Here is a 12,341-nt window from a genome sequence, read left to right as displayed (position 1 = left end):
ATATATGCCACCTTGCATTGTTATCCTAATATTAAATTGGGTACATAACGAGATGATTTCAATAAGCCACATATGCAGCTGGTTAGAAGAGATTAGCACTTTTCTTAAAAAAAAAAAAAAGTTTATTTATTTTAAGAGAAACCAAGAGTAAGAGTGAGAGAGTGGATGGGGGGAGGGGCAGAAAAAGGGAGAGAGAATCCCAAGCATGCTCTGCGCTAACAGTGGGGCTCAATCTCATGGTCTCATGAACCATAAGATCCTGACCTAAGCCTATACCAAGAGTCGAATGCCTAACCAACTGAGCTACACAGGCGCCCTGAGGTCAGCACTTTTATCTTAGCAAAGTGCAGGATGAACCTGATGCAAGAATACAGGTATGCTGCTGGAAGAGGACAGGAACAGAATTTTCAAGTGTGTGAAGAGCCAATAAAAATGCAAGTGGTCTTAACCTACATGGAAAGCTGATGACATAGGCTATGGAGCATAGAAGAATGCATAACACATCTGCTCAAAATAAATATTTTTGTGCTCTCGAAAGATGATGTGTTGCAAGCTTAGGTTTTTATATGTGAGATTCTGATACTAGAGACTATTCTTTTTTAATTTTAATTTTTTAAAAAAGACATTTATGATTTTTAAAAAAGTATATTTATTTATTTTTTTGAGAGAGAGAGAGAGAGAGAATGCATGCCAGGGGGAGGGGCAGAGAGAGAGAGAATCCCAAGCAGGCTCTGCACTGTCAGCACAGAGACCAATGGCGGGGCTCAAACTCACAAACTGTGAGATCATGACCTGAACTGAAACCAAGAATCGGACGCTTAAACAACTAACTGAGCCACCCAGGCGTCCCATATTCTTCCTTAATTTTTAAAACAAAGGAGCTGTCTTGACTACCTATTTTTTTGTCTCTCACATTAAGAAAAAAGAATAGGTGGACAGAAATAAAACACAACATCCATAAAGTAGTTAACACAAGATTAGCAGATATGTTACCTTAGGGTGATGGGCCCTGTGCCTGCGGTCTATCGTCACATCTCCTCTCTGAATTGGCGAAGACACTTCCGATCTGTATGTTCGTTGAGGGGAGTATCCCTGATAAGCAGCTATTGACCCATGGGAAGGTGATGTGGGAATAGAGTGCATTGTCTGATCAGAAATATTAACCATGGTTTTAGGACTGGTCAAAGTACCGTGACGAGGGAGGGTGCTCTGCTTATTATAAAACTGACGCTGCTGCCATTCGTAAAGCTGCCACATCGTGTCATCTCTCATTGATCTCCGTTTCTCTTCTGCTCCAGGCCCTACTGTTTTGTCACGAGTGGAAGGGGTTACACTGCAGATGCTTTCAGGCCGGGTCTTGCTGTTTCTGGGGAGTGTTCTGTAACCTTCTGGATAGCGGGCCATAACCTGGGCTCTGTGGCTTGGCATATTTCTTGGTAACGTTTGGTATGAAATGACTCTAAAATTTAAAAAAAAAAAAAAAATTGAAATATAAAAACGAAGAAAAGAGTTGTTTTCCAGATTCTAAATTAGAGTAAAATTTTTTTTTCCTGCCGGTAAGTAAAGTATATCTTGGGACTTACTTTTAAAAAGTTGATCAAAATATTACACAGGGTATAAAATATTAACGAACATATTTCGACCTTTTTATGAAATTCAATTTGATGACTTTACTACATTAAGTAAAAAGTATCTTTGTTATTTACATAAAAGACTGTTAACTCCACACAACGTGCAGTTTGGTTAAAAAAAGGAAAAATACTTATTTGTAAGAATATCCAAGATCTAATCTTAAGTTTGTCTCCGTAGCTTGTTTTTATATAAACAAACTCCTAGGCTCTTTTCATAAGGTAAGTAGGAGTGGAATACTAAGGGTTTGAGTTGTCCTATAGAGCAAGAACACAGGAAATGAATCCCTGCAGGTATATGTGACTCCTCTATTACAATGTTTCTTTCAGAAAGCAGGACTATTTCTGGGAAGAAGCACATCAGTACATTTGTGGTTTGAAGAGAAAACTCTCCTTGATATCTTTTCTTAATTTGAAAAATAAAAGTGACTGGAAGCTAAAGCTCGAAATTTAACTATTTAAAGACAAAACACTTAAACGTGGTAATATTCAGATATACAACTGCAAATCTCAGGAGTTTTACATGTTTCTAGCATGGAAATGAATATTCCACCTTGGTATAAACATTTGTAGCAGGCTTTTTAAAGCAATCTAAAAATTCTCATATATATTAAGCATCTAAAATAAAGTTCTTTTAAAATGCTATATTTTTGGGCATGGATACATAAGGCATATTACTAAGCACAGATTTCCTAATGTTTCCTAAAAAGAGAGAATAAAGTAGAATTTTAGTTTACAATTTTTAAAAAAGACTCTGTGATAAAAACAGTTTTAACTATCCTTTGCTAACCTCATGCTAGGTCAGATACATTATAAATTTTTTTTTTTTCAACGTTTATTTATTTTTTGGGACAGAGAGAGACAGAGCATGAACGGGGGAGGGGCAGAGAGAGAGGGAGACACAGAATCGGAAACAGGCTCCAGGCTCCGAGCCATCAGCCCGGAGCCCGACGTGGGGCTCGAACTCACGGACCGCGAGATCGTGACCTGGCTGAAGTCGTACGCTTAACCGACTGCGCCACCCAGGTGCCCCGGTCAGATACATTACATAAAAAAGTTTCTTAAAAAGTTAGGATTTGTGTTCCCCCATTATCTTCAGAGGTAGGAATAAGGTGCAATTAAAATTCAAATTCTACATGCAAACACAATCTTTTTAATAACAATAACCACAATAAAATCAAGATTTAAAAGATCAATATTACAAGTATTCATCTTGCTAGCATCTACACGTGGCATAAATCTATATTCTAATATAAAATGTAATTCAATCAACTAAATGTGGGGGAGTTGGGACCCCATACACCCAGGTTTTCCAACCTCTTCTTTCAACATTAACACATTTCTTCTGTGCACTGTATTTTCAACATAGAGTGTAGTTTGCAATTGTGCACGCATGATTGCATACTATTTTGCTGCCTCCTACTGGGTGTTAAAATGTCAAAAAAGGTGGTGATTACATAGGCCAGAAAGGGTAGAAGACTTAATGCGTAAATTACCTGACCACACTCTTTCACCATCTGGGAATCCTTGGCTGATAAACTGGATGTCAGAGCTGTTTGACCCAAGGCTGTTGTCAGTGACAATGTGTAAACACTAATGTACCGTAGTAAAAAAAGATTTCATTGTGATGATTAGGTGTAATGAATTGGGTGCGTTTGAGCTAAGAGGAATGGTGATAATAAAAATCCCTGCATAATTTGTGCCTACTAGGGCAGTAAAATTATGTTACCTTTACAAAAACACCAGAGGAAGTCTCAAGTTAAATACACTTTTTTGTGGCTTAAAGCACCCACAGAGGGGATAATGCTGTGAAAAATATGACAAAATAATAAAGTGGGAAAAAGCGGCTGATCAAGAGTCAGGAGGGCCAAGATTCTTGCGTTCCTACTTACGTATAAGGAGACCTTGGATGAATTACATCTTCTGGGACTCAGAGAATGTTAGAGAGCATGGTGTTTTTGTTCTGTTTTGGTGGGGGTGGTGTGTGGAAAAGACCAAGAGCGCATACTTCTCTTAATGTTTTCTCCTTTCTAAAGTGATCTCTATACCCAGTGTGAGGCTTGTACTCATGACCCTGAGATTAAGAATCACAGGCTCTTCCAGCTGAGCCAGCCAGGTGTCCCTCATGCTCCTTTTAATATGTGGGTTAAAGGAAGAGTTAGTGAGCCCACTAGGAGTGGCATGTGAGCTCTTCCTTAAGCAGCACTCTTTTCATTATGCCAATGATTCCTAGACTTTTGTATTTAATGAAGAAGCAAAACAATCCTTCTATGTAAAAAAATTTCCCCCAAACCACGAAAATTATTTTAAAAACTTTACTCTTTAATTAAAAATAAAAATACACCTGGAAGGGCATAATCTTAATATGCTACTAGAGTCCTTCATATGTTACCCAAATCTAGCAAACTGAAACTTTGGGAGATTTGGTTTTCTCATCTATGAGATGATGTGATCATAAAGCCATCTTACAGTTCTAAACTCCATGTCTTATATATTCGAAATATTTCCATTTCCTTTAACCATTCCCCCTAAACTAAATTTCCTTCATCACGCTGGTTGTTCTTCAGCTTTTCAATGTCTTTACTTACAACAGGCTTGCTTAAAATTGAACATGCCCCTCACACCCCAACAGGAACTGCTGCAGTGAGGCTAACCACTGGAGGTCTTTGGGGCTGGAGTGAAGAAAAAAGGTACCCAGTACTCTGATACAACCAGTATAAAGGTTCTTCTATTCTTTGCTGCTTTCTTGCCACAAATATTTCCTATTTTTCCCCCCCTGCTTGGTCTCCCTTCCTATCCCTACCTTCTCTGTTAACAACCAAGCTAGAAACTGGAAGAAGTTCAGAGTTGGCAACCCCACAGCTATCTGCTAGGAAGCAAGTCAGTCACAGAAATAGACACTATCCTAGAACTTCTGTCCTAGTACTAAAGCAACTTACCCCAATATACCTTGATTTGGTCATTCGCAAATTCAAGAACTATTATAGAGACTTTAATACGCAAAAAGCTCTGTACTAAGCAGTGAACTATACCATAGAAGCACATACCGAAAATATAAATGTTAACTTTGTATCTAGTTTGGAAATGTGGGAAAAAACTATTTCTAACCATGTAACGAATGGACATATATTTTTAATTTAAAACACAATAAAAACTGCCCATAAACTAATGTTTGAGTTCCAGATCAGAAAGTCTATTACACCAAAACCCTCCATCAGTGCTCTGAAGCATTCACAATACGTGAGCTGGACGCTCCTGTAGACATGTATATTCAACTGGAGCCATTAACCTATCCTATGATCATTAACAGTATGCTATTTCCCTACTGAGCTTGGCTAATTAATGACTACAAAGTTTAAAAGGCTCTTCTGCCATCTTTGGAACCACTTTTGAAGAATTTTAATACAAAGTTAGGTTATTTTCAAGTAAATTTATTTTTACCACATATACTTTCTAGCATTTTGAGACCTGTTTTTCAAAAACGGGTTTCCTTCAGTGGTTTTCCCCAAAGAAATTCAAATTAAGCAAAGTGTGATTTACTTTTAAGTGAAAGCTTAAGAAATGAACACTGTAAGCTCCTTCATCAGGTTTGGTGCTCCATTCACTAGCAGCTGCCTGTCAAACACCATGAAAACCCTGTCCCTGTGATTCTGCCATGCAGAACAATGGATTAAGGCACCATGCATCTTAACAGTGCCTGCCACTCACAAAGAAACTTTAAAGCTCTGTTCACAGATGCAGGGATCTACTATTTGACTAAATATTAAACCCCTTTTCTTTCTATCAGAACTTTAATAATAATAGCAAGGCTTCCACAAAGTTTTACAAAATGAATTATACTATGAATAACCCTTATGCTTCTTTCCACCAACAAAAATTATTGTATTATAAAACATCCTATTTTTTTAAAATATGAAGTTCATATAATAATGTAGGTGGTATATCTCACTCAATGACCCAAAGTAGACTCCAGCCAGTGACTCCAAAGTTGGAGAGGCAAGGCAGAGAAAATCTTAGCTCAAAATACCTTCAGAAGCTGTAAATCTGCTTTCAAAAGAAAAAAGTCACACAGAAAGCCTTTATGTGTGTTAATTATACCTATCCAGAGACCTAAAAGTTCTTGGAAAATATTATTTATGCTCAACAATTAAGAAAACCCTAACTTCCAGATGTTTGTCAAACCACTTTATACAGTTTCAACTGTAAGAAAGTATAGAATCATTGAGGAGAAGTGATTTCATTAAGAAGTGAGGTTTAATTTTCTGGGTAGAGATTCAGAAAATTTTCTGGCTGGCATTTTTATTATTGTTTCCTTGAAAATGGTTACCTTAAGTACTACCAAACATCCGTTCATTTATCCCCCCCAGAATTAACTCTGGTTTTCCTTCTGTCTAATCAAACTTTATTTTTGAAATAGCAAATATTTCTCACAACCTTTCCTTGGGAAAATCAGAAAAGTGAGCACTGAGGGTGGAGAAAAAGAAAATGGAAGTGAACAACACACTCCAAGAGTGTTTTGCAGTGCTGGTTGAGATAACAAAAGATGAGGCCAAGTGTACCCAGGCCTTTGAGCTGCTCCTGAAAGGAGAGAGACTTTGGCTGACAGCTGCAGACATCAGCCATGACAACTGAGCAAACTGGAAGAACTGTTAAGTTAATCTTCACTTAACCAAAACATCATTAATGTCATTGGTTTTTGGTTTTCTACTACTGAGAGGTAAGAGTCACAATAACTCTTCAGGTAATTTTTCTGCCCACAAGCACATTAAAGTCTTTTTTAGGTTTTGCATCACCAAATTCTGGCCTAATGACAGAACACTGTTTCCCATTGTAGGGGCCCGCTTTTCTTCCATCTCCTCTGGCCTTTATTTTTCATCTCCTTTGCGGGTCCCTCAATTCTTTTTCCCTTAAATGTAAATTTTCTTTCAGGTTTTCCTGTAGAATCTTTATTTTATCTAGCTTCCAGCTGAATGAATTTATCTATTTTCATCCTTATCTTTAAGCGCTTTTGATACGATGATGATGCCCCAAAACTTACTCAAGTCCAGATTTCTCTTTGGAGCTACAGACTACATACAGGCCGCCTCAAATTGAACCTGTCCAATTATTCATTACTTTCTCTCTTCCCAAATCTTTTCCATGCAGTCAAAGGCACCAGACAATCCCTGATGACCAGAGTCCTAAAAGCAGGTGTCCTGCCTGATTTTCCCCTATCAGACTGAGACTAGTTTGCAATCAAGCACATCCAAGCACTCAACTAGTCTTGTCAATCCCAACTTAAATACATCCCCTCTCTCTCCTCATTTCACTTACTCCAATAGTGTTTGAACTTTCTCTAATTCATTCTCCAGATTCTTCGGTGGGAGTGATCTTTCTGAAACACCAAATCTGAAAACATCTCTTCTGGCTTATCTCTCCAGCCTTGGTTCTCATGCATCATCACAGAGGTTGTACCTAAGCCTGGATTCCAGCTCTGTCAACTCTGCAGTTTTGCATATCTAAGCCAATTATCAGCCTGCCACCCTTTACAAATCAGCTCGTATTTCATTTCCTGCAGAACAGTTTTCCTGGACCCCTAGGTTGGGTTGGGTGTCCCTGAAACCTGTTTTTGTAAGCACCCTGTTCTTGCCTTCATTTTGTAACAGTGTATCGCACTTGTTTATCTAACTTTCTTCTCTACCAGGGAAGGACCTCTGTGAGAAATCTGGATAGCATAATGAGAAACAGAGAAAAAACAGTTACGTCTGATTACCATGAAGAAAAGATTGAAATGAAGCTATAATGTCTAAAACACAATTTAAACTAATACTTTTCAACAGGTGTCTCAGAAACCAATCTTCACCAACATAGTATGAAAGAAACGTGGGTTCAGGCCATGTTATGACAAGATACTTACCCCCTGGTTTCTTCTTCATGACCCCTCCCCTTCTGGATTTTAATCCACTGTTCCAACTGTTGCATTGAGTTTGTCCTCTGTATGACTCGATCAGCCTCTGTGTGTAAGGGCCCGGTATTTGGGTGGTTTCCACCTCTAAGATCTGCCAGGCTGACATTGACAGTTTTGTTCTCTGAACTGTTCATATTGACTGGTCTATAGTGTCCAGTCTGAGCTGGACATGTTGACCCGCTCTCATATTCAGATGACAGAGAATTCAACTTCACACTGTTAATTTTTGTTAAAGGTCTATCTTGACCATCCTTCTGAAATCCGTATTTTTCAGCTTCCAATGCCTTTTTTTCTTCATTTTTGCTTATTTCTTTGTTTTTCTGGTTATTTTGGACCTCTGGTTTAATTAGCACTCTATGGTTGGGAAAGTTATTGATTTCCTTAGTTGGGGCATTTTCAGATGTAATCTTGTCCACTCTGAAATCAGAGAAGAAAATCATAGTAAATCAGATGAAATAATGTGCGTGTTATTTCTTGGATTCAATCTAGGAAAAATGTAAAATTACCTTTGACTTTATGGAAAAACCTGAAAGGGTCACAGAAAACAAGTCTGTACAAACCCCCAACGTTATGATATGAAAATTCAAGCACAACACCAAAATGCATAAATACAAAAGTGGGAGGGGAAGAAAACATAAAATGTATGGTGTATAAACCACTGGAGGATAAGAAGTGATGAGTGTCCCCATAAGAAATCTGGAAATAAAGCAAATTAAGATTGCCCTTTGACAGTAAAACCTCAAAATCCACACGTAAAGGACCACAGCAGCTAGTCATTTGAAATACATAATGTGGCTTCCAGCCAGGAGGGTTAACTCATCTTGAGACAAACATGAATCTGGTTTGTGGAAATGGCTGCACCAAGAAATTACAGTCTGATGCTGTCCAAGATCTGAACCATATGAGTTACTAACTCTATGTTTGTATTCAAGAGGACCTGACTTTTGGTGAAGAACTCTTACAGCCAGACTGCTATAAGCTCTATCTCTTACTAGCTATGTTTTTGGACAAGGTGTAGAAATTTACCGTGGGGATAACTGTAGCACCAGGACTACAGGATTGTTGAGGACCAGATTAATATTTCAGTGGCTGCCACAGACTTTATTACTATTATCATTCTGTCTTATCAAGCAATTCTGGATTAGAATCTGGCATCCCATATCCATCTCCCCACTGGAAGAATGTGCTGCTTAACAGTACATTGCTGGGCCACCGGACAGTTTTATTGCTCACCATTCCAGTTGTTATATCTAGGACTTTCTGAAGAGAGTCAGCTTCTCTGAAACCAATCACCTCCAGACTCTGACAAGACCAAGCTGAGTGTCTGAACCTGCATGAAATTGCCAAGATCATGCCAAGCTGGGAGGCCTTTCAGGAACTGGCCAACCTTCTACATTTCCGTATATAATAATGTTCCTATCAGATCCCAAGTGTGATATTGCTGCCAGTTTTGGTGATGAGTAGGAAATACATAACCCATACATACTTAGCTATAGACAGAGTTTAGAATACAATTAGTGAATGTAAAAAAAAAAAAAAATGAAAAGAAATGTGACTGACTACTTTTCTTAGAGTAAATTTATAAGCTATCCACATATTTAGGTTGGATATAACCCATAGCTTCTAGATTGGAAGCAATATTAGACACTGGGGAAGTTTATTAAGATACGCTATGGAGCTTCTTTATCTGAAAAGATAAAAGTGTGAGAAGATTTACACTAAAAGCACACTGACCTTTACTAAATTCTAGGAGTGAGGGGGTGGGTTTAATATTGAATATCAAATATCTGAAAAAAGTTTTTAGACTTAGTTGCCTATTATTTTAAAGTAGAACAGCATTGCCTTTTTTATCTTCATTTTTCCAAAGACTTATCATTTAAGACATGTAACAAAAAGACATATATACTGACTTTTCGAATGGAACAAATGAATTTAGAAGAAATTAACTACCTAGTTAAAAGCTGGATGTTTTATCTCTTATGATAGGTTCCAATAAATATTTGTAAGTATTTTGGCCATACAGGAAAGAGAACCCATTACCTTAAAACCAAGCACACAAAATCTCCCTCTACTTATGAAATATTATAATAATTAGGTTCCTTCAGTTTGAAATATTAAGTAAGGCTAACAAGGCGGGCTAAAAATGCCAACAGCTAGCAGTAGAATAAAAAGCATAATTTCTACAGGATAATGGTGACCGACATCAGGCTGGGCACAAAGGTGGTTTCCAAGAATTTCTGGCTAGGGCTTCCTATGTGGGGTTAGGCATCAGACTTCAGCTCAGGTTGTGATCTTGTGGTCTGTGGATTTGAGCCCTGCTTCGGGCTCTCTGCTGTCAGCACAGAGCCCACTTGGGATTCTCTGCCCCCCCCCCCCCCCCCGCCCCTGGCTCATGCTCTCTCTCAAAAATAAACAAACATTAAAAAAAAAAATTCTGGCTGAGTAAATTATATCAATACAACCTGCTAAACATTGTTACAGGCACATAATCAACTAATAAGTTGTTAGAAGTCCAACCAAAATATTGACTATTATTTTTATCACCCTAAATTATGAGTAATTATCAGTTTTTAGAGTAGAAAATACAAGAAAAGAAAATGGAAGTTGAAATTCTGAGATAAGGACAACATATATTATGAGACTATCTGGAAATCAAATGTGTAAACTATGATGCTGATTTCTTTATTCTAAATAACTCCTTAAAAATTTTACTCTGATGTTAAAATTGTCTTAATACTTTTAATTAATTCTTTTCACCTACACAATTCCTCTACCTATTAGTGCTAATCACCTCAATTTTAAGGCCATTTGGGTAATTTTTTTTTAAGTGAATGCTATACCATACATGGGGCTCGAACTCATGGCCCTGGGATCAAGAGTCCCATGCTTCACCGACTGAGCTGGCCAGGCAATCCCCATCAGGTAATTTTTACACATGAGATTCCAAAAGCAATTTTCCTTTTATTAGCTTGTCACATAGAATACGCAGATGGTTGAGGTTTTTTTGGGTTTTTTTTAAATAGGTGTCCTAGAATTTAATCCTGGGCCTTCCTTTTTCTCTTCTTACTTTTCCTAGCTGTAATTACTAGTGATTGGTTAAGCTGATTTGGACTTGATATTAAAAAAAAACAAACCACAAATATATACATCAATTTCAGTTTTTTAACCAACAAATCAAAAGACTTTACTAATGTGTACACTAACCCTCCCCCACCACCAAAACGAAAAGGTTTATATTATAACAGTACCCTAAATCCCTGAGAAGAGAGAAAAAGAGAATAAACTTGCAAGGAAGCATCTTTCTTGTATGAGACATACGCTCAACTGTAACTGACTGGAAAAAAACTTAATGGTGTCACAGATTTTTCTTCAAATTACAGGAATACATTTTTTTTTAAAGCATATTATTCAGCTGCTATTTAAGTAGTTTTATAAACAGATTTCCTCTCACTAGTTCTTCATATAGTTGATTATTAAAATGATTCAGATGTTCAAAAAGAAAAAATCACAGGTCAATTTTAATAGTACATATTTGTACTCTCAAGGAATCTGAATATTGAAGTTTCAAAAGAAAGAAGGTAGAATTTATAAAAAAGTAGACATATTTAAAAATAATCTAAATGCTTGCTGAGTTATTTTCTGGAGACATTCATCATAAAACCATCAGAATTAACCAGGAAATGCTGAAGAAATGAAACTCATCAAAATTTTTTATTTCTATTTATTAAACTTCAAAAACATACAACATAGCATAAAAACACAATAAAATTAACTTCATGAATATAAATTGTTTTCTAAGATTTAGGCTTTGAAACAGTCTCGTGTAGTTTTAAGATAACAATTAAAAACGTACTTACCGGAAATTAAAGGTAATTCTGTAAGAAGAAAGAATATTCAGTTTGAATGTTAGGATTCTGGATTCACCTCAGTACACTGATAGGTGAAAATGAATAAAGAGGAAATGGGGAATAAAAACACAGGTGGTATCTCAAATTAACTAAAGGTATATTAATTTAATACAGAACATGAATTAATCCTTGCTTTCTGAGGAAGAAATGATTTCGTATCATGAGTAATAAAATGATATGCACTATAATAACAATATACTTGCAGGGCATGGAATAAAATGTAAGTGGAAATCACAGTTATTTTCCCTACAAGCTTTTACCTTTTCACGGGTTCTGTCTGTACTAGGGCAGCATCTAACATGGCTTTCATCCACAACTCCATTTCCTTTCCTGTATCAGTGCAGAAATAATAGGTCCGCATGTTTGGATGGGCTGCCTGATTGAAAATGATAGGATCATTTTAAATAGATACATGGGATCTGTAAAAGAAAAAGAAAGAAAGTTAAGTAGTTCCTACAGAGATCATTACTGTCAACTTTCAAAGCAAGCAAGACTTGTCTCACACACAGAGTTACAGAAATGACTGACTTAAGAAAAATATAATTCAATCTTAAAAAAAATGTAACTATTGAAATTTCCTCCCAACACTGCCATTTTCCTTTGAAAATTAAAACAAGGGAAACGGTGTATGGGAAGGAAAGGAGGTAAGAAATGAAGCACCTTGTCGTGCCCCTTTGCTGTCCTTGTCCATGGCCAATTCCCTAGCAATTCCCATTTACTACAATTCATACCTCTTATTCAAGAAGGTTCCATAAAAACTGAACTACCAAACAAGGCAGCAAATCCACTTCTTATTTAAAGAAGAAAACACTAATTCAAAGTGATATATGCACTCCCACTGCAGTATTATTTATAATA

General features: G+C 36.9%; 1 protein-coding gene across 10 annotated transcripts in view; it reads right to left on the bottom strand.

Annotated features, from left to right (window-relative positions):
• PLEKHA5 (pleckstrin homology domain containing A5) overlaps positions 1 to 12,341 on the bottom strand; it is a 239,436-nt gene that overhangs the window by 67,364 nt on the left and 159,731 nt on the right. For 6 of the 10 annotated variants that reach the window (XM_043562227.1, XM_043562226.1, XM_043562217.1 and 3 more), the window contains 4 exons: positions 11,744 to 11,859; positions 11,433 to 11,450; positions 7,525 to 7,992; positions 994 to 1,459 (listed from right to left, as the gene is read on the bottom strand). In XM_043562227.1, the coding sequence (XP_043418162.1) occupies positions 994 to 1,459; positions 7,525 to 7,992; positions 11,433 to 11,450; positions 11,744 to 11,859 (1,068 nt within the window). Of the gene's footprint in view, positions 1 to 993; positions 1,460 to 7,524; positions 7,993 to 11,432; positions 11,451 to 11,743; positions 11,903 to 12,341 lie in introns of all 10 variants that reach the window. The other 4 variants (XM_043562218.1, XM_043562220.1, XM_043562222.1 and 1 more) reach the window with 2 other exon arrangements.

The sequence above is a fragment of the Prionailurus bengalensis genome, chromosome B4, assembly GCF_016509475.1.
Source record: "Prionailurus bengalensis isolate Pbe53 chromosome B4, Fcat_Pben_1.1_paternal_pri, whole genome shotgun sequence".
NCBI classification, from domain to species: Eukaryota; Metazoa; Chordata; class Mammalia; order Carnivora; family Felidae; genus Prionailurus; species Prionailurus bengalensis.
Note: the sequence above shows the minus strand (reverse complement) of the source record. Positions and strands in the feature narration are given on the sequence as shown.